This window comes from Hevea brasiliensis, chromosome 12, assembly GCF_030052815.1.
Source record: "Hevea brasiliensis isolate MT/VB/25A 57/8 chromosome 12, ASM3005281v1, whole genome shotgun sequence".
NCBI lineage: Eukaryota > Viridiplantae > Streptophyta > Magnoliopsida > Malpighiales > Euphorbiaceae > Hevea > Hevea brasiliensis.
In genome coordinates, this window is record NC_079504.1 from 2,993,958 (window position 1) to 3,017,819 (window position 23,862).

The 23,862-nt window shown below is 35.8% G+C and overlaps 2 protein-coding genes across 9 annotated transcripts; both read left to right on the top strand.

The window, feature by feature from the left end:
- The first annotated feature begins 1,519 nt into the window (after positions 1-1,519).
- On the top strand, positions 1,520-4,062 carry LOC110655819 (arabinosyltransferase RRA3). The gene is made up of 2 exons (XM_021812280.2): positions 1,520-1,992; positions 2,749-4,062. Exons 1-2 carry the CDS (start codon positions 1,819-1,821, stop codon positions 3,865-3,867), a joined length of 1,293 nt encoding a protein of 430 aa, XP_021667972.2. The 5' UTR covers positions 1,520-1,818; the 3' UTR covers positions 3,868-4,062.
- Positions 4,063-17,791: 13,729 nt separating this feature from the next.
- Positions 17,792-23,321, top strand: LOC110655853 (deSI-like protein At4g17486). 8 transcript variants are annotated; one of them, XM_021812354.2, is made up of 5 exons: positions 17,792-18,115; positions 19,975-20,096; positions 20,470-20,716; positions 21,511-21,798; positions 22,828-23,321. In XM_021812354.2, exons 3-5 carry the CDS (start codon positions 20,506-20,508, stop codon positions 23,067-23,069), a joined length of 741 nt encoding a protein of 246 aa, XP_021668046.2. In that variant the 5' UTR covers positions 17,792-18,115; positions 19,975-20,096; positions 20,470-20,505; the 3' UTR covers positions 23,070-23,321. The 8 variants fall into 8 exon arrangements, with proteins under 8 accessions (XP_021668046.2, XP_021668063.2, XP_057986817.1 ...); XM_021812371.2 differs by having other exon boundaries at positions 20,501-20,716; XM_058130834.1 differs by lacking the exon at positions 19,975-20,096 and having other exon boundaries at positions 20,459-20,716; positions 22,828-23,093; positions 23,147-23,321.
- The last annotated feature ends 541 nt before the right edge of the window (positions 23,322-23,862 follow it).

Genomic DNA, 23,862 nt, shown 5'->3' on the forward strand with positions numbered 1-23,862 from the left:
TTCATTAAACAAACGTTGCCGCGTTGATTTATGAAAATTATATGTACATTTGGTCTTTTCTAAGTAAATATCATTGGAGCTAGGTTTATTTGTTTTATTTTATGTTATTGTGGTTTTTAGTAAATTTAAGCTTGGTTATTGAATATAAAATGATGAATTTCTGCTATTTGATAAATTTCTTTTCTCACTTTTATTTTTGAAATAATTAAATATAATTTAGTGAAATATTTAAGATTGTGCTACAAACGAACTACTCTTTTTCATAATAAGCTTAAAGTTACTTTAAAAATAAAATTATTATACAGATTTAGCAACCAAATTTAATTTTCAGAAGTCATGATCTATCTATTTTCATTTTCAACTACCCAAACCTTACATAAAAATTTCACTTGTTCTGTCATTTTGGAATGGTATTCTCATCCAACTGCCGCATCAATCAAGTCTTGAAAAGAACAATGAGAACTCTTACTAGTGCACATCATGAAGCCTCTAGCCACCTTTCGATAGGATTAATAAGTTCAGACTCTGGTATCACTGTCAAGTTTAACGGATCTCAACCAAGCAAATGGGGAGTTGAATTTGAGCAAGATAGAAGGTATCATGATGGACATCTCAGTTTTTTGTAATGCTTTCAGAAACTTAGGATCCATCGTGTGAGTAGAGTTTGTAATTCAGCAGCCCATTTACTAGCTCGGAAGATCTTGCTTGATGTTTCTTTGTTGTGTAACCCATTAGAGTAAGTCTCTTTTGTACCTTCTCTGGCTTCTTCGTAGGTCTTTCAATAACATGTCAGACAAAAAAAAAAAAAAATGCCAGGTCCAGTGATAAGTTAAGACCGCAGCCAATTGCCCAACTATTGCAGTTAGGAGTACGAAACTGAAGTCAGGATAAATTTTAGCGACGAATAATGCAAAATAACCAACAAGTCAGTCTGTTTGTTCTGTACCCATTTAAAACAGATTTTGGATATATCTTCTAAGGTATTTGAGTGAATAAATTTTCGTATCATCATTGCTGTATATTTTGAATATATTTTTTTTAGAATTTTTAATATATTTTATTTTTTTAAAAAATAATACTTAAATTTAAAGGTTATTTAATAGAATTTGAATAAAGTCATAAAATTAAAGAGTGAAGTACATAATATGTTTATTAATCAATTTATATATTTTATCAAAACTATTTAATTTTTTAAATTCTTTATAATATTTTATGAGTAGTTAGTTTTATATTGACAAAAATATAATATTGCTATATTTGTATTTTTTTCTTTTATATTTTATTTTTAATTAATGATATATTTCTCTATTTTTATATAAAAAAATTAATAATTAACATAGAAAGCGAGATTGAGACCAAAGCCTGCGCTTCATCCAATTATCCTTGAATTAATCAACCGGAACCTCTTTCTGACTGGACCGACAGTCACGACTAGCGATGCCATACCATCTGGGCTACTATCCGTTGGATCATCAACTGAGTATAAAACAACTCAAAGAGTCTTGCCATCGTATGGGTAATATTTCATGTCTCTATGGTAGGTAATCCGCGAGACACCTAGTCAGACACACGTGATCTTATTCTCCGCTGTCCACTTGATTTTTTTAATATAACTGTTCTACGCGAAGTCTATTCTTTGGATTCGTGGAAACAACTAATTTTCCTCATGAAACAGTAAAAGGAAGGACATGATATGTAGAATGTAGTTTGTGTTAAAGGAGTTAACTTTGAATTTTCAAGCAGATCAATCCATTGATGCAATTACAGCAAGTTTCTTTCGCTCTGCGAGTGCATTATATACCCAGATAGAGAAAACCCATGGCGGGCTTGGGTCGTAAAGAAAAGGGTCAATCACTTCGCGGATCTCGAATCGCAATAGCCATCGTGATCGGAGTTCTTCTCGGATGCGTCTTTGCTTTTTTGTATCCTCATGGATTCTTTAGCTCCGATTCGACTGCCTCGAGCCATCGAATTGCTAAATCCAATCTCCAGGTTTGGATCTTTTCGCCTTTTAATACTTCAAAAATGCTCCCGCCGCTCTCTGTTTCCCACTTTTATTTTGTTTACTTATTTTTTCTGTCTTTGCCTCTTTGGTGCTGTGTACTGCTGTTGTTAAAGGAATTAAGCTTAATTTTGTGTTTATGTAATCTCTAATTGGTCTTTTTTTTTTTTTTTTTTTTTTTTTTTGTGTGTTTGTGTTAAACTTGTGAACTTGAAAGAGTTGACTTTGAGTGCCGTTGACGGGGGCTTGTTACTTTGCGAGCTAGAACTGAGTTTATTTTTAGTAATTCAGTGATATAAAAGAAACTGAGCTTTAATTTCATCGATTGCTATACTTAAATTTGTGAGTGTATGAGAAAGAGGAATTCATAAACTTCACCAATTGAAGTAGATAAATTTGTAGATGGGAATTGAATCAACGTGAAGCCATCCCTGCGGTATTAATTTAGTTGTGATGGTAGCTCCTACTGAGCTATGCCACCCCTTGTTCAATTCGTAGTTTTCTTGCTGCTTGCTGTGGCTCAGTGGGAGCGATATCAGATAATTATAATTGTTGGTTTGAACTTGGATTTCTAGATTGTAATTGAATATTTAAAAAAAAAATTGATTCATTTTATTGTCATGGGATGCTTAATTTGCTATTCTGAGTTAATTTTGTCTCATTGGGAACTATAGTTTGAATTACTTGCTGATGCCATAATTGTTGGGATGCTTACATGTGTCATTTTCCCTCTGCTTATTTGCTAGATTGACTCGCCTCCATGTGAATCAGCGGAACGAATTAAAATGCTTAAATCAGATATTGTCTCACTATCAGAGAAAAATGCTGAGTTGAAGAAGCAAGTAAGGGAGCTAAGTGAACAGCTGCGGCTGGCTGAACAAGGACAAGATCATGCACAGAAGCAGGTTTTGGTGTTGGGTAAACAGCAGAAAGCTGGGCCTCCTGGTACTGTGAAGGGTTTGAGAACTAACCCAACTGTTGTTCCTGATCCATCTGTGAATCCAAGGTTGGCAAAAATCTTGGAGGATGTTGCGGTTGGGAGGGAGCTAATAGTTGCGCTTGCAAATTCAAATGTGCAAAGCATGTTAGAGGTCTGGTTCACTAATATCAAGAGAGTTGGCATACCCAATTACCTTGTTGTAGCATTAGATGACCATATTGTAGAATTCTGCAAGTCAAATAATGTTCCTGTATACAAGAGAGATCCTGATAAAGGTATTGATTCAGTTGCAAGAACAGGAGGCAACCATGCTGTCTCTGGATTAAAGTTCCGCATTCTGAGGGAATTTTTGCAGTTGGGCTACAGCGTTCTTCTTTCAGATATTGATATAGTATACCTACAGAACCCATTTGATTATCTTTATAGGGATTCAGATGTTGAATCTATGACCGATGGTCACAATAATATGACGGCTTATGGATATAACGATGTCTTTGATGAACCTGCCATGGGTTGGGCTCGTTATGCTCATACAATGAGGATATGGGTTTATAACTCTGGTTTCTTTTATATAAGGCCTACAATTCCTTCAATTGAGCTTTTGGATCGTGTGGCTGATCGTTTGTCTCAGCAGCGTAACTCATGGGACCAAGCAGTGTTCAACGAGGAGTTCTTTTTCCCTTCACATCCTGGGTATGATGGGCTTCATGCTGCCAAGAGAACTATGGATTTCTATCTATTTATGAACAGTAAGGTCCTTTTCAAGACTGTGAGGAAAGATGCTAGGCTAAAGAAGTTGAAGCCAGTAATTGTTCATGTAAACTACCACCCAGATAAACTTCCAAGAATGAAAGCTGTTGTAGAATTCTATGTTAATGGAAAGCACGATGCATTGGAGCCTTTCCCTGAAGGATCTGACTGGTAGGAATATAACTACAAAAGATTACAGGAGAATTAGGTTTGGCCCGCAGATGGGCTCATCATATCACTTCTTGTTATAATTCACAAGATACAAGTGGTTAATTTGATTTTACCTTTGAAGAACAATGTGTGATGAATTTTCCCTTGTGTTCTCTTTCAGATTGGTTCTGCAACTTGAAAGTTTTGTTTTGTTCAGTTATCCCCATTGACTTGTTTTTGGTATATCTTGAGCACCAACATTTTCATCAATGTTTTGTCTTCAGAATCATATCGGCGAGCCCTACGAGCCATCTATGCAGTTCCTGGTCTTACAGGGCTGGTCAAGGCTGATTCAAAAGCCGTCCAAGAACAAATTTAAGAATATAAACTATCAGCAGAAGTCTGCAGAGCCTTTAAAGGCCAATAAGGCTTTGAAAAGTTGTGCTGATAGTTTATATTTTTGAAGTTGTTCTTGACGGGCTTTTGAATCAGTCTTTGACCAACCATGTGTGACAGAGAATTGCATGAATCATCCCTCAATTTTTTTTTAGCATGATGGATATGCTACGTTATGGAGCTCACATCCAAAGATTGGAATTTGTGACTGGTACTAGACCCGGCCATGATCCAGGTTGGGCCAAGAACCAGGCTGGAATCAGTTTGGTTAAATCTATTACTGGAGTCGATCAATGGCTGATGAGTCCTAACCGGGTTGGTACTGTCCTAGGGGAGGACAGATCTCAGTTGCTTCTCCTTGAACCGTGAAATAGCAGTCCAATCAGGTTTAAACCTTTTTTTTTTTTTTTTTCCAATGGACCATTGAATTATTTTAATTTTGATTGAATCAGAATTAAATGGAAGCTGAAACTGCCTTTACATTAGAATTGTCGAAATTGAAGTCAGGGAGAATGGATCCCCTACAATTCGGTTTAAGACTACACTCTCCACGTTTCTATCTTCAACTGGACATATGTAATAAGTACTAAACGTAGGGCCATAATTCATGTATTTACGGAGGGTTGCTTCCTCTATACTTATTTATTGCCAACCGTCCTGGGTGCTTATATTATTAGACAAATTTTGTTTTATTGGGAAAGGAGATCAAAGTTCTAGGAACATGTACATTTTTAATTTTGGTTTTGTTTTTGCTACTAATTTACGTGGACGGTAGGAGAGCAAGGTTTGTGAAAAAGCATATGTTGTGTCCAAAACTTGCGGTCATTTCACGGCAGTCGCAGGCTGTCAACCTAGGTGAGCTTGTAGGAAACTGACCCAAAACGAACTTGGTATCACAAGTTAACGGTCGCCAATAGAATTTTCTTTTGGAATTTTCTTCCCCTTAACCATTGTCCACACAACGCCTAAAGAAATCCTCTCTTGGTTGTAAGGATGGCAACGGGTCAGATTTTTACTGATACTCGATCCGATCGAACCCTAATAAAATGAGTTTGAGTAGTATATAGTTGTATTTAAGACGGATTCAGGTTTAAAATTTAATATCCGTATCGGGTTCGGATCGAGTTCAAGTTTTATATATTGGATATCCGTTATTCGAACCCGTTTATATAAATATTTAATTAAATATAAAATATATATATTTTTAATAATATTTATAAATTTTTATATATTTTATTTTATATAAAATAAAATTAAAATATTTTATGAAATTATTAAAATTTTAAAATATAAATTATTAATAAAAATAATTTTTTATATAGATTATTAATTAAATATATAAAATTAAACGAGTTCGGATATTTTTCGGATAATAACAATCGAGTTTTGGACGGGTTCGGATAGTTGACAATAAATTTTAATCGGATTTGGGACGGATTTGGGTAGTTGAGAATATTAATCGGATTCAGGTTCGGGTAGGGTGATTTTCGCGGGTCCCCTACCCGTTGCCTTCTCTACTAGGGTGGCTTCCAATCCCACTCAGCCACACCAACCTTAACCCCACCTTCTGTATTTTCTCTTTCAAAATCTTCACAATTGTTTGTACTCTCCTCCACCCCTCGTTAGAATTGTGATTCAAAATTCTAGTGAAATTTAGAGAGACTTTTTTTATAATTTGAGTTGAGAGAAATATTTTTATATAAAGTAGAACTCTTATTTTGGTGTTATTTAGACTCCTAATCAAATTATGATTGAAGAAATTAACACTGAGAATAATAAAAAATTTTATTTGACTTTCGACTCATAGCGTGAGGCTGTTGCCAATTATAGAGAGAAACTTTACCAATTGCTGAGGATTTGGGTCTGTCTATTAATGAGGGGTTCCTGCCCATTGCAGTCCCATGAAAGAAAAGAGGTATCTGTTTAAGGTAAAGGGCATAGAATTTAAGAGAGAGTAATTATTATCCATTGGTGATAGAGCTCTTACCCATATAGTTGAAGACACCTTTTGTGGTATATATTGCTGAGAATGACTAATTAATATATTTACTATGAGCACTTATGTAGTATGGGTTATCTTGGGTGTAATTGGGATGAAGGGTAGTATAGTTTGAACTTGTAATTATTATGATTTATTTATTAATAATAGTGAAAGATGATATGCCAATAGATGTAGCCCTATATAGAGGGTAAACCACGTAATATCTTGCTGAAAGAGACTAATTAATATATTTACTATGAGCACTTATATAGTATAGTATAGGTTCTTGGGTGTAATTGGGATGGTGAGTAGTATATTTTAAACTTGTAATTGATATGATTTATTTATTAATAATAGTGAAAGATGACATGCTAGTTGATCTAACCCTATGTTGAAGGTGAACCATATAAATATTGTTGGTTTTGTGTGTTTACTTTATTTCTTTCTGGTTTACACAATTTCGAAGTGCACATCATCCGCCTCCTCCGCAAAGCCTCCAAGTTTTAACTATTCAGATTCTCAAATCCCAAATCTCTGCTATTTTTGCTGCAACAACCAATACTCATTAGCTCTTTTCTGTTATTCCACAATCACTTGGCTGCAAAGAGATTTCCCGCCAAATTTTCTTTTTAAAGGTACTAGTAAAAATGAAGAGGTTTTATCACGAAGAGAGCGTTCTTTTGGGTTATAGCCCTCAAACATCCTTTATGAACCATCCAATTTCTTCTCCAAAGAGCCCTTGTAGAAACTCATCAGATATTGATTTCAACGATGTGTTTGGTGGCCCTCCAAGGTGATCCTTGATTTAGGAGGTGCGATGCAGCTTTAGTGAAAGTATAGATTCACAAGCGTTAAGGAGTGATGAGGAAACAAGTTCATATCGGCCCCGGTGATCTGGTCTGAGCTAGAAGCCGGTCTTTAGAGAGGAAGGTGTTATTAGAAGGCGATATCCAAGGGAAGACTTCTTTGATGATGTTTTTAAAGTCAAGGAGTCTTTTACTTCTTCTTCATGGAAGAACGATCGAGATCCATTCCTTCCACTCTAGGTTCGAGAGTCTAAGCCCTGTTCTTCCTATGCCACTAAGGGCTGAGCCCTTCACTAGTTCATCGCTGCCTGCACAATTCAGGTTTTGGATTTACTTCTACACACTGTTTGCTCATCACTTCATCTTAGAGCTTGTAGCTTACTTCACCTGATTAAGACTAATTAATTCTCTTATGGAGCAAACTATTTATATACTATTTCCTGATTACCAAATTGTATTCAATTTCCTTTTAAGTAGTTGGATAAAACTACGCATTTACTTGTGTATGGGTGTGTAAGGATCTTACTAGCTGAATATTTGTTTGAATTCTCAAAAGGCATATATCAACTACATGCTGCTAACTTTTGCAGCCTCTCTGCCAAACTGATTAAAGGATCTGACTTGCCAACTTTTGGATCCAGTGCCCGTAATCATCACAGAAATAAGGATGGTACTTCAGATGGTGTAAGCCTTTATTCATATTCTCCTCTGTCTAGATTTCAAGCCTAGCAAATCAAGTTGAGGAGTAGTCAAGAAATGATGTTTATTTCCATAGCCCTTTATTGCATGAGCAATCTCTTGGCAGTGAAGAGTTACCAAACTTTGTCAAACCTGATGAAAAGAACAAAGGCAATGATTTGAAATTGGATTCAAATCGTTCTAAAGTTCCAACGATTAGCGACCAGTTTCAGTTCTCTATTTACAAATGGGCAAGCAAAGGGGTACCCCTAGCATTGCCTGTTGGAGGAGGAAATGGTCCAAAATGGAAAGTGAAGTTTAAATTTGAGAGGTGCTCAAGTGCGTCTGGACGGATGGCATCTGAAGGTATGGAAAAGGAATTACCAACAGTGACTCCACAGGATATTGATTGCCCCTCATTCAATATTAGCGTATCATAAGATGCTAAGCTCTCTGAGATTGAACTTGATAAGAAAGAGAATGGTTATCTTTTCAATATAAGCACCCATAGTGGCATAGAACAAGGGCAGACTTTTGAAGAGGCAATTCTTCCTAAATGTGGACCTGAAATCCCAAGCACTCATCATGAAGATGGTCCCGGTAATGTTATCTTTCAGAATTCAAATAGATATTGAATGTGTGCATCGGTAGCTGCAGGGTTGCTGATATGGATGGTGACATGGCTAGCAGAGGTGGTTGCATATGTGAAACTAAGGCTGTAGGCTCAGGTTTGAATGCCAAGGGTCTTTAAGATCAGGTTGTAAGTGCTGCAATTGATATTCAATGCAACATATGCTCTTTGACCAAGTTTTTAGGAGATTTATTTTGATTTTCTGTTATTTACTAGCTGTTAAAGTTAGTAGCTAAAGTTTAGGAAGTTTGTTGCTTTTATTTCTGGTTTTTAGTTGCAAACTCATGTGTTTAAGCATATCATTATTCAATAAAAAGAATAACCTTCTCCCATTTTCTTTTGTTCCTAATATGCTCTCTTTCTTAGTTAAGTTTAGCTAAGCTAAAATTCCATCAAATTGGCATCAGAGCTGTCCTCTTAAAGGTACTTGTGAGTAAACCGAGTGAACCTCACCAAAAAGGCCTAAACATCTTGCTTCTATCCATTAAATAAATGGATTTTGAAATGCTATTCACAGCACTAGCACCACCAGTGTTTAATGGTGACAATTATCATGTCTGGGCAGTCAGAATGGAGGCATACCTAGAGGCAAATGATCTTTGGGAAGCTGTTGAGGAAGACTACGAAGTTCTTCCATTACCAGACAATCCAACATTGGCACAACTTAGAAATCATAAGGAAAGGAAAGCAAGAAAGTCAAAGGCAAGAGCTTCTTTATTTGTTTCTGTCTGATCAACAATTTTCACCAGAATTATGACAATGAAATCAGCATTTGAAATCTAGAATTTCCTCAAGAATGAATATGAAGGAGATGAGAGGATTAAGGGAATGCAAGTGCTGAACCTAGTCAGAGAATTTGAGATGCAGAAAATGAAAGAGTCAGAGACAATTAAAGAATATGCTGATAAGCTTCTTAGCATTGTCAACAAGGTAAGATTACTTGGTTCTGAATTTTCTGATTCAAGAATAGTTCAGAAAATACTAGTAACTATCCCTGAAAGATTTGAAGCTACCATTTCTTCCTTGGAGAATGCTAAAGATCTGTCAAGAATCAGCTTGGCAGAACTTCTAAATGCTTTGCAGGCCCAAGAACAAAGAAGAATAATGAGGGCTGAAGGTTCTGTGGAGGGTGCATTGCAAGCTAAATTGCAAATCAAGAAAAATAAAAAGAAGAATTCTAGCACACCAGAAGCAACTGCTAACACCAGCAACAGTAGTGGAGGAAACAACAAAGAATTTCCTCCTTGCAGACACTGTGGCAAAAAGGGTCATCCACCTTTTAAGTGTTGGAGAAGACTTTATGTTAAGTGTGATAAGTGCAACAAGTTGGGGCATTATGAGAGAATCTGCAAAAGCAATTTTCAGCAGAGGAATGAGGCTCAAGTTACAGACCAGCAGGAGGAGGAAGAGCAGTTGTTTGTAGCAACTTGTTTTGCAAGCAGCAGCTCAAGTGAATGTTGGCTAGTGGATAGTGGTTGTACCAATCACATGACCTATGATCAAGAGCTTTTCAAAGAGCTAGATAGATCAGAGGTATCAAAAGTCAGAATTGGCAATGGTGAGCACATTATTATCAAAGGAAAGGGAACTGTAGCCATTGAAAGTTACACAGGTACAAAATTAATTACTGATGTTTTGTTTGTACCTGATATTGACCAAAACTTGCTAAGTGTGGGACAGTTACTTGATAAGGGATTTAAAGTCATCTTTGAAGATAAGCAATGTCTAATCAAGGATGCCAATGATAAGGAAGTCTTCAGAATCAAAATGAGAGGCAAAAGCTTCTCACTAGATCCAATGAAGGAGGAACAAGCAGCTTATCCTATTGCTATGAGCAACACAGAGACCTGGCACAAAAGACTAGGTCATTTTCATCATGCAGCAGTCTTGTCTGTGCAAAGGAATCAGCTGGTTTAGGGATTCCCACATTTGGAAGCTGATGTGCCAAATTGCAAGGCTTGTCAATTTGGCAAGCAAGCAAGATTACCCTTCTCACAGTCAACTTGGAGAGCAACTGAGAAGCTGCAACTCATCCACACTGATCTGGCTGGACCTCAGAGAACTCCTTCACTCAAAAGGAGTAAATATTACATAGTTTTCATTAATGACTTCACCAGAATGTGTTGGATTTATTTTCTCAGGTTTAAGTCAGAAGTTGCAGGAGTTTTTTTGAAATTCAAGCAGTGGATTGAGAACCAAAGTGGCTGCAAGATTCAAGTTCTAAGGTCTGACAATGGCAAAGAATATACTTCAGAACAATTTAACTTATTCTGTGATGAAGCAGGCATTGAGCATCAACTCACTGATCCATACACTCCACAACAAAATGGAGTGAGTGAAAGGAAGAACAGAATAATTGTGGAAATGGTCCGGTGCATGCTCTATGAAAAAGGATTGCCTAAGGAGTATTGGGCAGAGGCTGCAAACACTGTAGTATTTCTATTAAACAGACTTCCCACCAAAGCAGTGAATGGGAAGACTCCTTTTAAGGCCTAGTATGGTTACAAGCTCTCTTTGCAAATGGATGCTTGTGGTTTACTCATGTGGCACAGATTAAAAGAGATAAGTTTGATAAGAAAGCTGAGCCTGGCATCTTTGTGGGATATAGCTCAATATCTAAGGCTTACAGAGTTTTCCAACCTCACACAAGGAAAATTCTCATAAGCAGGGATGTGCACTTCATGGAGAATGAGCAATGGAACTGGAATACTACAGAAAAGAAACTGATTGCTGATCCTATACAAAACCAGGATGAATTAATTGATGACCCTCCTGTAAGAGGCACTAGATTGCTCTATGATGTTTATCAAAGATTCAGTGTTGCTATTCTTGAACTAGCAGGATATGAAGAGGCTGAAAATGATCCAAGATGGATGGTTGCAATGCAGGAGGAGTTGAGAATGATTGAGAAAAATCAGACATGGGAGCTGGTTGATAGACCTGAGCACAAAAAAGTCATTGGTGTCAAATGGATGTTCAGAACCAAGCTGAATGCAGATGGCTCAATTAACAAGGCAAGGCTAGTGGTGAAAGGCTATGCTCAAGTGTTCGGTGTAGATTACTCATAAATTTTTGCTCCTGTAGCAAGATTGGACACTATCAGGTTGCTGCTAGCATTGGCTGCTCAAAATAGGTGGAAGGTATTTCAACTTGATGTTAAATTAGCTTTTCTCAATGGATATCTACAAGAGGAGATTTTTGTTGAACAACCGGAGGGATTTATTGTAAAGGGTCAAGAGAACAAAGTTTATCTTCTTAAGAAAGCTCTATATGGATTGAAACAAGCTCCAAGGGCTTGGTACAACAGAATTGATCAACACTGGCTGGACCTAGGCTTTATGAAGAGTTTGAGTGAGTCCACTTTGTATGTTAAGCATGCTGATAAAAATATTGTGATTGTCTCACTTTATGTAGATGATCTTTTAGTGACAGGAAGCAATGCAACACTTATTGAGCAATTCAAGAAAGAAATGACAAGGGCGTTTGAGATGTCAGACTTGGGAGCTATGGCATTCTTTCTTGGCATGGAGATCAAACAAAATCAGCAAGGTATTTTCATATGCCAAAAGAAGTATGCTAAGGAGATCCTAAAGAAATTTCAGATGGAGGAGTGTAAGCCAATGAGCACTCCTATAAATCAAAAGGAGAAGTTTTACAAGGAAGATGGAACTGAGAAAGTGGAGGAGATTAACTACAGAAGTCTTATTGGCTGCTTGATGTATCTCACAACAACAAGACCTGACATACTATATGCTGTGAGAATTCTATCCAGATTCTTACATTGTGCTAGTGAATTGCATCTTAAAGCTGCTAAACGCGTGCTTAGATATGTCAAAGGAACATTTGATCATGGAATTTTGTTTCAACAAAGCCAGGATTTTCAGTTTCTTGGTTTCTCGGATAGTGACTGGGCTGGTTCCTATGATGATATGAAAAGTTCTTCAGGGTATTGCTTCACACTTGGCTCAGGAGTATTTTCATGGAGTTCAAAAAAGCAGGAGATAGTGGCTCAATCAACTGCTGAAGCAGAGTTCATTGCTGCTACAGCAGTAGTGAATCAAGCTTTGTGGCTCAGAAAATTATTGGCTGATTTGCATATGGAACAGAAGGAAAGCACAAAAGTCTTTGTGGATAATCAGGCAGCTATAGCCATTTCCAACAATCCAGTTTTTCATGGACAAACAAGGCATTTCAGTATAAAATTGTTCTTTCTCAGAGATGTTCAAAAGGATGGTGTAGTGTGCTTGAAGTATTGCAAGACTGAAAACCAGCTAGCAAATATCTTCACTAAAGCTCTTCTTAGAAGCAGGTTTGAGTTTCTAAGAGAGAAACTTGGAATCTCCACCCACTGATGCAAGGAGGAGTATTGAATGTGTGCAACAGTAGTTGCAGGGTTGCTGATATGGATGCTGACATAGCTAGCAAAGGTGGCTGCATATGTGAAACTAAGGCTGCAGGCTCAGGTTTGAATGCCAAGTGTATTTAAGATCAGGTTGTAAGTGCTGCAACTGATATTCAGTGCAACATATGCTCTTTGACCAAGTTTTGAGGAGATTTATTTTGATTTCTATTATTTACTATCTGTTAAAGTTAGTAGCTAAAGTTTAGGAAGTTTGTTGTTTTTATTTCTGGCTTTTAGTTGCAAACTCATGTATTTAAGCAGATCATTATTCAATAAAAAGAATAACCTTCTCCCATTTTCTTTTGTTCCTAATATGCTCTCTTTCTTAGTTAAGTTTGGCTAAGCTAAAATTCCATCAATAGAGAAGCTCCCAAGTCTGAGTTAAAAACACTAAGTTCTCCGTTGATAGGTAATTATTTTGAAAAAGACCAATCATGTTCTAGATCAAGAGCATTGCTTCTCATTTAAAGTCTCAAATTTTAGATTTATTACTTATGCAGGCACTGATGAGATAACTATAGAAAATGAGTTAGAGGAAAGCAAGATGAAAAGCATCAAAAAATCAGCAGCAGTATTTGACGTTAGTGAGAAAGCAAACAAACAAGATGGAAAAGGAACTATATTGAATAATGTAGAAATGGATAAATCCATCTTGCAAGGTTCACCCACAAAATCAGGAGACAGCCTTGCAAAGAATCGAATTAGGGGAAAGGTCAAGGAATTTGTTAAAATTTTCAACCAGGAAGCTTCAAACAAACCCCAATTCAACGTGGACTCTCAAACTCAAAGCTCTAGATGGAATGAGAGAGTCAAATTCAAGACAGAGGATGATGCAAGTGTTAACTCAACTAAAGTATATGAGGAAGTGCATTTGCCCTATGTGAACAAGAACAATACACCAGATGCTTCAATCGTGGCACCCAGCTTTAGGAGATTTTTGTTTTGATTGCCCTCACATTAACAATTCATACAATAAAAAAATATTCTGAATACCAAAAATTTCCGGAAAAATTCTGAATGAATGTCATAGCGTTTCAGGTGGATGAGTTCCTTAAGCAGTTAGAGAACCAACATTCTGAGACAATGACCAACAACCACAAGTCCACAGATATTTCTTCTGGACATGAGGGAAGGTCAGCATCTGCAGGTACGTCGGAGTAAATTTTCGGTCAGATGATTGGTGTTGCCTGACTAAATATGTAGTAAGAATTAGTTATGATAAAATGATGTCATGCATGATCAGATTTAGGTCATTTCTAGTAGCTGGATGTTGAGTGGATAATGTTGGATTAGGGCTCCATAAATGATTGTCCTGGACCTTCTAATATCTACTAGAGCAAAGAAAGTGAAGAAGCATGAACGTATTTCACTTTTATCTGATTCATTATATTTTAATTACTTTGAAAGTTGGCTAAAATAGGCTTCCTTTATCAATGAACTTTGATTTAGTGGTACTAGAATCTCTAGGCCTATGAGGCCTCGAATTCAAATCCAAATGAAGTCTAATGAAAAAAAAAAAAGAAAAAGAAAAGGCTTCTTTTACCATGTGCAGTCAAGTGGTAATGTGATTCAAACAATACCCTAGAATCACATCAACCTTTGTCACTACAATGGATTGCTTTATAGTACTATATTCCCTTGTTTAAGTTTTGCCACATACAGTATTTGTAGCTGTTCAAGGATAGGATATGTAATAGATTGAAGTGTGGTTGTCAGCTCAGAAGCAATAGCAGGAGATCCAGATGATTCCTCCCAAGGGAATATCCTGATGTGCAATCATGTCTATTTTCACTTTGCAATTGTACATTCACTTCTTAGGGGAATTTTTTTTTTTTAAATCTCAACTTTACCGTTGCAAAGATAAATTAAACCTCATCTTTCTGTGTCTGCAATGGGTGCAGGCATTCTGTTAACTCCTTTATAAGCTATTACTATGTTGCAGCTTCTAACAAACTAATTTAAATTTGGCTTATGAGCAGATTCAAGAATTACCTCAGGATGAAGATGAACTGCCACAAGCTGGTGATGACAGAGAAGATATCCAAGTAATGTGGAATATACACCAATGCATGCCTATCAATTCTTTGGTTATGGCAGGAAATGCTAACTGGAGCTCATTTATTGCTGGTCATTAATGCTAAAATTCGGAAGTGTTCAAATGGAAAGGAAGGGAACATCCGTTCCCTGCTCTCAACTTTACAATATGTGAGTTAGCTGTTGTTAGAAGCTGATGAGCACTTCCCACACACACTTACACGAGAAGTAGGAAGAAAGAGCACACAAGTCTCATACTGAACTCCCTTAAATGACTTGATACATTTATCTTTGCTTACATGGATACTTACAGTGCTCAAAATATAACTCTATGCTCCAATTAATAACACCAAATGAAGCTTCCAAATTAATAACAAGAAGTGAAACTCATAAAACGATAAAGTTTTAACTTAAAAGAAAAAATCATTTAGCATTTTCAGTTTCTCAGATAAACTGGCAGCCTTTAATACTCTAATCATAACTCCTGGAGAGCTCCAATTGATGAGCAGTTTGATCCATGATAAACTAGAACGGCATAGCTTTCCAAATAGTCATTATTCACCAAATTTGGATCAGTATAACCCCTTCAAAATGACAGTTCATGGGATAGCTGAAACGCAAGTTTAATATCCAACAGTTGTTCACTTGAAAGATAAAATTTCAATTTAGAAGTGCATTACTGTTTTCGGTAGATCCGTTTTTTCCTACTGTATTTTATCATGTTTTAAGCCATATTTTCAGGCAATGACTAATTGAATAAACCTCACCTGCAAGGATAACTCCCTACATGTACATGCTACTAACATTTAGCCCTTTAAAATTGACATTGATTACACACGCAGGTTCGTTGGCCTGAAAGCGGGTGAAAGCCTGTGCCTCTTGTTGACATAATTGAAGGGAATGCAGTGAAAAGATCATACCAGAAGGCCTTACTCAGTCTACACCCAGATAAACTACAGCAGAAAGGGGCCACATCACATCAAAAATACACAGCAGAAAAAGTTTTTGAAATTTTTCAGGTAATATATATTTGTTTATTTCCCTCCAGATAATAAAAAAGCTGAACCAGGTTTATTAGACCAATTAATCTTTGGCAACAGTTTGGTAATGGTTAATTGATCGCAAAGTTGGAATATAATTAATAAAGGTTAATTACTCTTGCGCAGGAAGCATGGACCCATTTCAACTCACTCGGTTCAGTGTGACCAGGGAGCTCTCAACTCTCAAGTATGAATAGATGTTTGTTTTCATAGAAAAACACATGATAATATGATACATACAATACGCTTGTAAGAAAACTACATTTTGGAATATGCATAGGTATTTAGTGATGTGCTATGCGTAGGTATTTAGTGATGTGCTACTATGTATTGGACATACCTGCTTGGTTTCTGTAGTGCACTGAAGATGCCAAGCTAGGATTTTTTTTTTTTTTTAAATGCCTTGTTAATGTATCATAAACATTAATATTATAAATCCTCTTGCTCTACTGAGAAGTACAGAGTCTTAAAATTTGAAATCTGGCAAAATGGCAAAGGCATGAATAATGATCAATCAGTAAGTGGGTTTCATTAGTGCTCACTGGTAATCAATTGAAAGACGTTCCTGCGTTTGAATCGACATAAAAAGTATAAAAAGGTAAGGATTTTTTCATTTGAGAAAATCCAACTCAAGGTTTTACACTATTAAACAAAGAATATTTTGATATTATTGAATTAAATTCATTGCTAATTAAGGTTTATTTTAATTGTTGATGAAAATCAATTTTACTGTCTTTGTTTTTGTTTAACAAAGCTACGTCACCGTGAAAACCCATCGCTAATTTGAAACTTCTCATTTCTCTGTAATTTATGCCATTACAAGTTCTTTTTATTTTTTTAACATTTCCAGTTTTTTTATTTTTAAAAAAGAGAATTCAGTGCAGTGATGGGTCCCAGAAAGTGATTTTAGGTGGAGCGTGGGAGAGAAGTACAGTCGGGTGCGCAGCAATAAGTAATAGTAAGCAACTAAACAGCTTTTGTGCGAATAACGCGCTCGTCGTTTTATAAGGTCATTGGGACGGAAATCGTCGTTTTATAGCGGCACCACCAGCATCACAAAAGTCCGGGTACACGGGACGGGGCACCTAATATTTACAGAGGTTCCAGCTCCCACGTTGCTTTGTCTGGGCCTCAGACACTTGCCAATCAGACAAAAGTAGGACCCACTTCCCAATTGTATGATTAAACTTCGAATTTGTAAAAATTGAAAATAGATTCTGTCCTCTATGTTGAGTATATATATATATAGTATGATTTTCTATTCATAATTAAAATATTTATAATTAATTTTTACGTATTGAAATTAAATATTCTTTAAAAGACGTACATGAAGCGGTGGGGCCACCAATCACAGCCAGCTGTGTCTCTGTACGTAGAAAACCAGCAATGTTATACTTCAAAATTAATAAATAAAATAAGAGAAGATACACATGATATGATCACGTTGACTTATTAAAAAAGAAGCAGAACAGCACAGCAATAAAAGTATAAAATAGAGAGATCTGCTCAATCCTTTGGAAACGTAGGATACAGTAATTGCTTGCTGCTTGCTTAGAACTTTCATAATCCATCCATGTGCCCAATTGCCTTCTCTTTTCTTTGTGTTAATGGGATGATGTATCTCATCTCTTTAATGTAATTTATTAAAAATTATAATTAATTTATTTATTATTAATTTAAAATGATTACAATTTTTATATTTTATTCTATTAATCAAATAATCTTTAGGTATAAATTAGAAACTAAAATTATTTTAATTATCTTATTTTTTAATAATAAAAATGTATTTAATTTAGATTTTTGTTAATAAAATGGAATGTGAGAAATCTAAATTATACTTATTTGAAATTAAAAATAATTAAATTAAATTATAATTAAAAAAAAAAAAGATAAGAAAAGAAAGAGGACAATCAGGACATGACACAGTGGCACGCCTACAAAGGCTGGAAATGTCGTCATCCTCAGAATAATATCTCTTTTCTTTATTTGAAAATCCCATTTCTATCTCCACAGCTGAAAGGATGTCTTCCCCTGTGATTTAGCACTCAAAAGTTAAAATTTAGTGTTGCAAGCTTAGACCCAGACTGACACTCCCAGGGAGTTTCAATTTGCCCTTGGGCTTTTCCTCTCTAAATTTTTCTCCTTTGTTCTTTTCTACCAGAGATGAGTGAGTGCTTCAGAATCAACTAGGCCCCCTTTGTTAATTTTTTTTTAAATTATTTTAGCTGGTATTATTGCTTTCAACTTGGTGATTCTTTTGAATATCGCTTCATGGGCTCTAATGGCTGCTACTCTTTCTAAATTTGTGAGTTCTTCTACCCTGCTTTTCTTTTCTTTTCTTTTCTTTTTGTTCTTTAAGTTTTTATTTTTTTTTTCAAATGCTCTCTCTGGCTTCTTTTCCTGTTTGCATTCTGCGCTTTTCCAATTCTCATAGTTTCATTAGCTTTATATGGTCTGTTTAGTTCCTCAGAAATTCAAAAGAAAGTAAAAGAACGAAACTTTTCTCTTTTTCCCCTACTAGTTTGCGAAGCAATGGGATGTTGTGGGATTTCCCTTTCCTCTTCTGGGTTCTTGTGATTTTAACTTATCAGATAAAATGTAACAATTCTTTAGTGTTATATTCTTCTTAATTACTGGCTCGTGCCTATTTGATCTACTACATTTTTTGTGCTTCTACTCCAATGGCTTCAGCTAGATCTAAGGTAATTCCGGTCATTTATAAAATCTAAAGTTGTCACTGTTTTCCTCGAACATCCAACGAGATTCTTTTCCTTTGTGTTTTGAAGGCATTGCTGCAATTCAAATTATATGATGAGGATAAATATGCTTGTCTATAGTATTTAAATGGAAAATGTGGAACTTAATTGTCGAAGTTTGGAGTTTAAAGAAACTGAATTTCATAAATTTTTCTTTTGGGGCTGCTCCTATATTGAGAAGATCGGATCATGCTTGGAAAATGAGTACTTTGGATATTTAGCTGTTCTTATGGTATGCTGATTTATTGTAGGCTGTGATTCAACTATTAGTTCATTATGTTTTTGAGTGGAGTTCGGCGTCAATTTCCTAGCATTCATAGCTTGAAGGGGATTGCTTTTATTTTCTTCTGAACCGTAGAGTTCATGGGAATTTTGTACAAAACTACTTTATTTTGGGGGTTTTGTTTATATTTTGGCTAATCATTAGTTCTTTTTTTATTGCCAACTGTAACTAGTTAGATTAAGAATCTCTAAGTTTTGACTTGTCTCTGCCATATCTCTCTCTACCCCAGCTGATTTCAGTGGTCTTCAATAACTAATTTTCTCTAAATTATTTAGCTCAAGCAGTAAGGTAGAAAGGGTTCTTGTTGATGTTGAAACTTTAAATTGAGCCGTAGAGTTCATGGGAATTTTGTACAAAACTACTTTATTTTGGGGGTTTTGTTTATATTTTGGCTAATCATTAGTTCTTTTTTTATTGCCAACTCTTAACTAGTTAGATTAAGAATCTGTAAGTTTTGACTTGTCTCTGCCATATCTCTCTCTACCCCAGCTGATTTCAGTGGTCTTCAATAACTAATTTTCTCTAAATTATTTAGCTCAAGCAGTAAGGTAGAAAGGGTTCTTGTTGATGTTGAAACTTTAAATTGATTTTAAATGGGATTAGATGGAGGGAATTGCTAATGCCAGGATATGGTTTTTCCCCCCCTCACGATTATTAAAGTGGAGTGGCAGCATAGTTGATTTTTTTGTTTCTCTTTTGATACCTTTTGGAGATCAACTTTAATGAGAAATACATTGTTGATTTGTAAAAATACTAGCGTGATTTTGTCTTTTATCAATTTTTGGGGTAAATTGGGTCTATATGTATGATCGGGATGAAAAAGAAGTCTACTATAATCAATGGTGAGTTCTTATCTGCTTCACAACTGAGCGTCCACTTCTCTTATTAACCCTTAACATCGACCAAAAAAAAAAAAAACTATGCTTAAAAAGGCGCAAAAGAATCTACTAATGACGGAATAAATTTCTTAATGGGCATATGGTGTTCTATAATATATGCATGTACAATGATACAATTTGAATCAAGATCCTTTCCTACTGGTAACATTACTGTTGTACTGTGATAACTTTGCCTTACTACACATGAATTTGTGTGATATTCACTTGGAAAATGCAATTTATGCAGATAAGCCTTTAAAGCAGCAGCATCATTCCAAGAGGTGGAAATTACTTTGGCACAATCATTTGAGGAGAAATTTGTAGATTGATTGCTAGTTGATAAGAGAGCACAATTTTACACTTATCAAAGTATATGCGAGTCTCTAATCTTGAATGCTTCTCATGAATAGCATCCTTTAAGGGTTTCACTTGAGTCTGATCATCATTTCTTCATTGTCATTCTTCTCTTTGAATATGAGTTATTAGATTAGTGAAAAGATATCAATTGTTTAAATTACAAAATTCTCCCAGGAATTTTGCCATGAATCACTCATCCATCCAAAGAAATCTGAATATGATAAAAAGTTATTGAGTTATACCATAACTTTTCATATTCCATGATAATTGCTGTTGCATTGACAATCTGTTTCTATAGCTTTTTTCCTTTTTTTTAAAATCCCAAATATTCCATGCTTTAATGGCTTGTTCTTTATACTTTACTACATTTGCAGGTTGGTGACAGCAATTAATTGAATTCTGGCCTTCCCCTTAAGGAAATATGAAATTTGGTTCAAAGAAAGGATGGAAATCCATTGTGCCCCTTCGTTTGAAAGGCAAATCAGCCACCCGCTTCTTTTTGTTTCGCAAGCCACGGTCAACTAACTGTGGTCCAGGACATGCGCCAGTTTATCTCAATGTGTATGACTTGACACCCATGAATGGCTATGTCTATTGGGCGGGCCTTGGTATCTTTCACTCTGGTGTTGAAGGTAATGCTTACACGCTTCTATTTCCATGCATGCTCTGTAACTCTGTGCCTCAAAAATATGAACTAATTCAGAGCAAGAGAAGATTAATAATGGCTGGGAAGGGTTAATAAAAAGGAAAAAGGAAGGAGTGGGAAGGTGGGAAAAAAGAATTATTCTTCAACAATAAGTTTGAAGAGAGATGGAAAAGTTAAAGGAAAGAAAACATGATAGAAAATGAGGGGTAGACCTAGAATGGCATGGGTTGTTGTAGAAAAGGATTAAGCAGCTCTAAAGCTTTCTGTAGGTGAACTAATTAAAATGGAAGAAGATGATCCATATAGCCAATTTGAACTAGATTGTGATTATTGCTAGAGTAAACTTATGTGAAATTGTCAGTACTGTCATACAAAATTGTCTACTTTTCTCTCAGATCTTTTTGATAACATTATATGGACAAGTGGAAGTGCATCCTCATGTTTTTCATCCTTTTTTTCCCACTTTACTGTATGAAGAACCTTTTCTCTGCCACTTTTTCCTCCTATAAAAGCATGGTATAAATAAAATGAACAAGGAAGTTTTCTTTTTCCACGTTTCCTCCTACCTTTTCCATCCTTTTACTTCTTATCATGCAAAGTACAAATAAAATGAACAGGGATTTAGATTTATTTGTTCTCCTAATATGTTGATTAACCGACACAAATGTTATTCCGGAAAATAGAGGGTTAATGCTCTTCCTTGTTAAATTTCTTATTTATATTGCTCTCCAGTTTCAAGCCAAGTTCAGATTTTCTGATTGCCCAACATCTGTTTTGCAGTACATGGTGTAGAATATGCATTTGGAGCTCATGACTATCCTACGAGTGGTGTTTTTGAGGTGGAACCTCGGCAATGTCCGGGCTTCAAGTTCAGGAAATCAATATTCATTGGGACCACGTGCTTAGATCCCATTCAGGTCAGAAATTTCATGGAGCAGCATGCTGCAAGCTACCATGGTGATACATATCACTTGATAGTTAAAAATTGCAACCATTTCTGCAAAGACATTTGTTACATGTTAACGGGGAAACCAATTCCAAAATGGGTAAATCGACTAGCAAAAATAGGTATTTATCATATTACCCGTTGTCCAAGTTTCGACGATAATATTTTTAAATATTATTTGCATGATAACAATTTTTCTTGCTATAAAATTTGGATTAACCTGATGATGCATCTCTGGATTTTCATCATTATGAGACACTGCCACAACATCCCTAGTTCACAATTTATGGACATTCTCAGTGTAGAGCATTCATTTAGTGGTACTGAAGTATCCAAATTTAATGCAAATTGATTCTTGTACAAGTTTTGTTAGAAAAATCAATATGGTGCTAACCATATTAAATTAAGCATATTAACTTATAACCAACCTTATATCACTAGTTTATGTTTAATCACATGTTGCTCACGAATTAAATATAAAATTCACAATCTAAATGTACCTACATTGTAGATAATTCCTAAAGAAATTGTGGAGAATAAAGCACCTGATGAAAGCACCTTGATAGGATCAAAATCACACTAAGAAAAAATAGAATCACAAAGAAAATACTCTTTTTCTCTCCTTTGTGTCACTAAAATTATGCCAAAGAATGCAAAAAAATTTTTTTGCTCTTTTTCTTTGGTTTATATATGGCTCTATTTTCCTATTTTTATTTGGTGTCAACTTGTATTACCCTATTGTAATACTTTACGCAGTAGAAGTAGAGAAAATTGCTCCATGCAATTTTTATTCCGATAGGAAATCTGCTCATAATGGGCTCTTATAATAATAAAGTTCTAAGCCTTATATTTTGAGTTTACTTAAATAGAGCCCATCATGAGTGTTCGTGCCTTCAAGTTTCAATTTCAAAGTAATTTTCCTTTTAAAACAATTTGTGATCTTGCTGACATGTAAATTAGTTCTACTAGCAAGTTGGAAAAAAAAAATTAAAAACTAAAAATCTCACTGTTAAACTGTTATGCTTCCCTTAACTGACAATGTAATGGCTGACTGCTACGTCCTTTTATAGCAAGTATATGAATCCATGCTGAAACATTTCACCTTCTAAATGTTCATGATATTTGTGTTGACCATTTTTTCCCTTGTGTAGGTTCAATCTGCAACTGTATACTTCCCGAATCTCTCAAGATATCTGCTGTGCGGCATGATCCTGATGACCAATCTTATGATAGTGATAGGAGAAGGTTGAGAAGTGCTTTCAGCTGCTTGTCTTCAATCTCAATGCGACAAAAGCAGCTATCAACTTCTTCAATGTTTCTACAATCACCCTTGAAAGGCTGCCTTCCATGGGAGCTGAGAAGGTCTGTAAATGGATCCTTGAAGGAAAGATAAAATGCATGGAGAGTTTCTTTAGCATCTGTGGATACTTTGTCCATGAGCTAATGGGGGCAAAGGCTGAAATGAATGGTTCTGTGTCATGATTGTGTTGCTAGTCTGGTGTGAAAAAAGATTAAGATGCTAATCCAATTCTTCTTAGCCTGAGAAGAAGCTTGCCTGATCAACCCAGACGCCCTCATTTGAGTGTTCTAAGTTGTGCTTCATCTTTTATTATTATTAATGGCTGGCAATTACCACTTGTCTTTATTTTATTTTATTTTATTTTAACCAATAGATAAGGCTGTTAATTGAGCCATCTCATTTGGGCCTGAACATCTAAAGACGAAGGATAACAATTGCGGTCTACGGTCTGCCTTGGTCAAACCAGGGGCTACCCAATTAATTTCCCTCCTAACAAAAAGGAAGTAGCAAGCTAGCCTTAGAACTGGAGACATCACAAAGCACTGTTGCTAATGGGCAAGCTCCAAATACTCGGTGCATCATCATCCTCAAAGTAGCGTGATGACATCCTCTTTCATACTTTAGTTTTTGAATTGATAAGCTGCATGACTCAAACCACTAGAGGGGGAAGTTTTCCTTGAGCTAGGGCTTGAAGGGTGGTGAAGAGGGTATTCATGGAACCTATTTGATCATAATAAATCCACCATTCTTCACTTGCCATTGAGTGCCAAATTACAACTTTTTTCTGCTTTCCATTATACTACTTGCCCACGACGGGCTGTCCATGTTTACCTGTTGGCTCTCCCTACCACCACTCAAAGACTCGATTTTTTAGAATTTGAATACG

Coding starts and splice junctions, on each gene's coding strand:
- LOC110655819 (XM_021812280.2), top strand. CDS start 1,819: ATGGCGGGCTTGGGTCGTAAAGAAAAGGGTCAATCACTTCGCGGATCT. Junction 1,993..2,748: donor TTGCTAAATCCAATCTCCAG/GTTTGGATCTTT, acceptor CTTATTTGCTAG/ATTGACTCGCCTCCATGTGA.
- LOC110655853 (XM_021812354.2), top strand. CDS start 20,506: ATGAAATTTGGTTCAAAGAAAGGATGGAAATCCATTGTGCCCCTTCGT. Junction 20,717..21,510: donor CTTTCACTCTGGTGTTGAAG/GTAATGCTTACA, acceptor TCTGTTTTGCAG/TACATGGTGTAGAATATGCA. Junction 21,799..22,827: donor AAATCGACTAGCAAAAATAG/GTATTTATCATA, acceptor TCCCTTGTGTAG/GTTCAATCTGCAACTGTATA.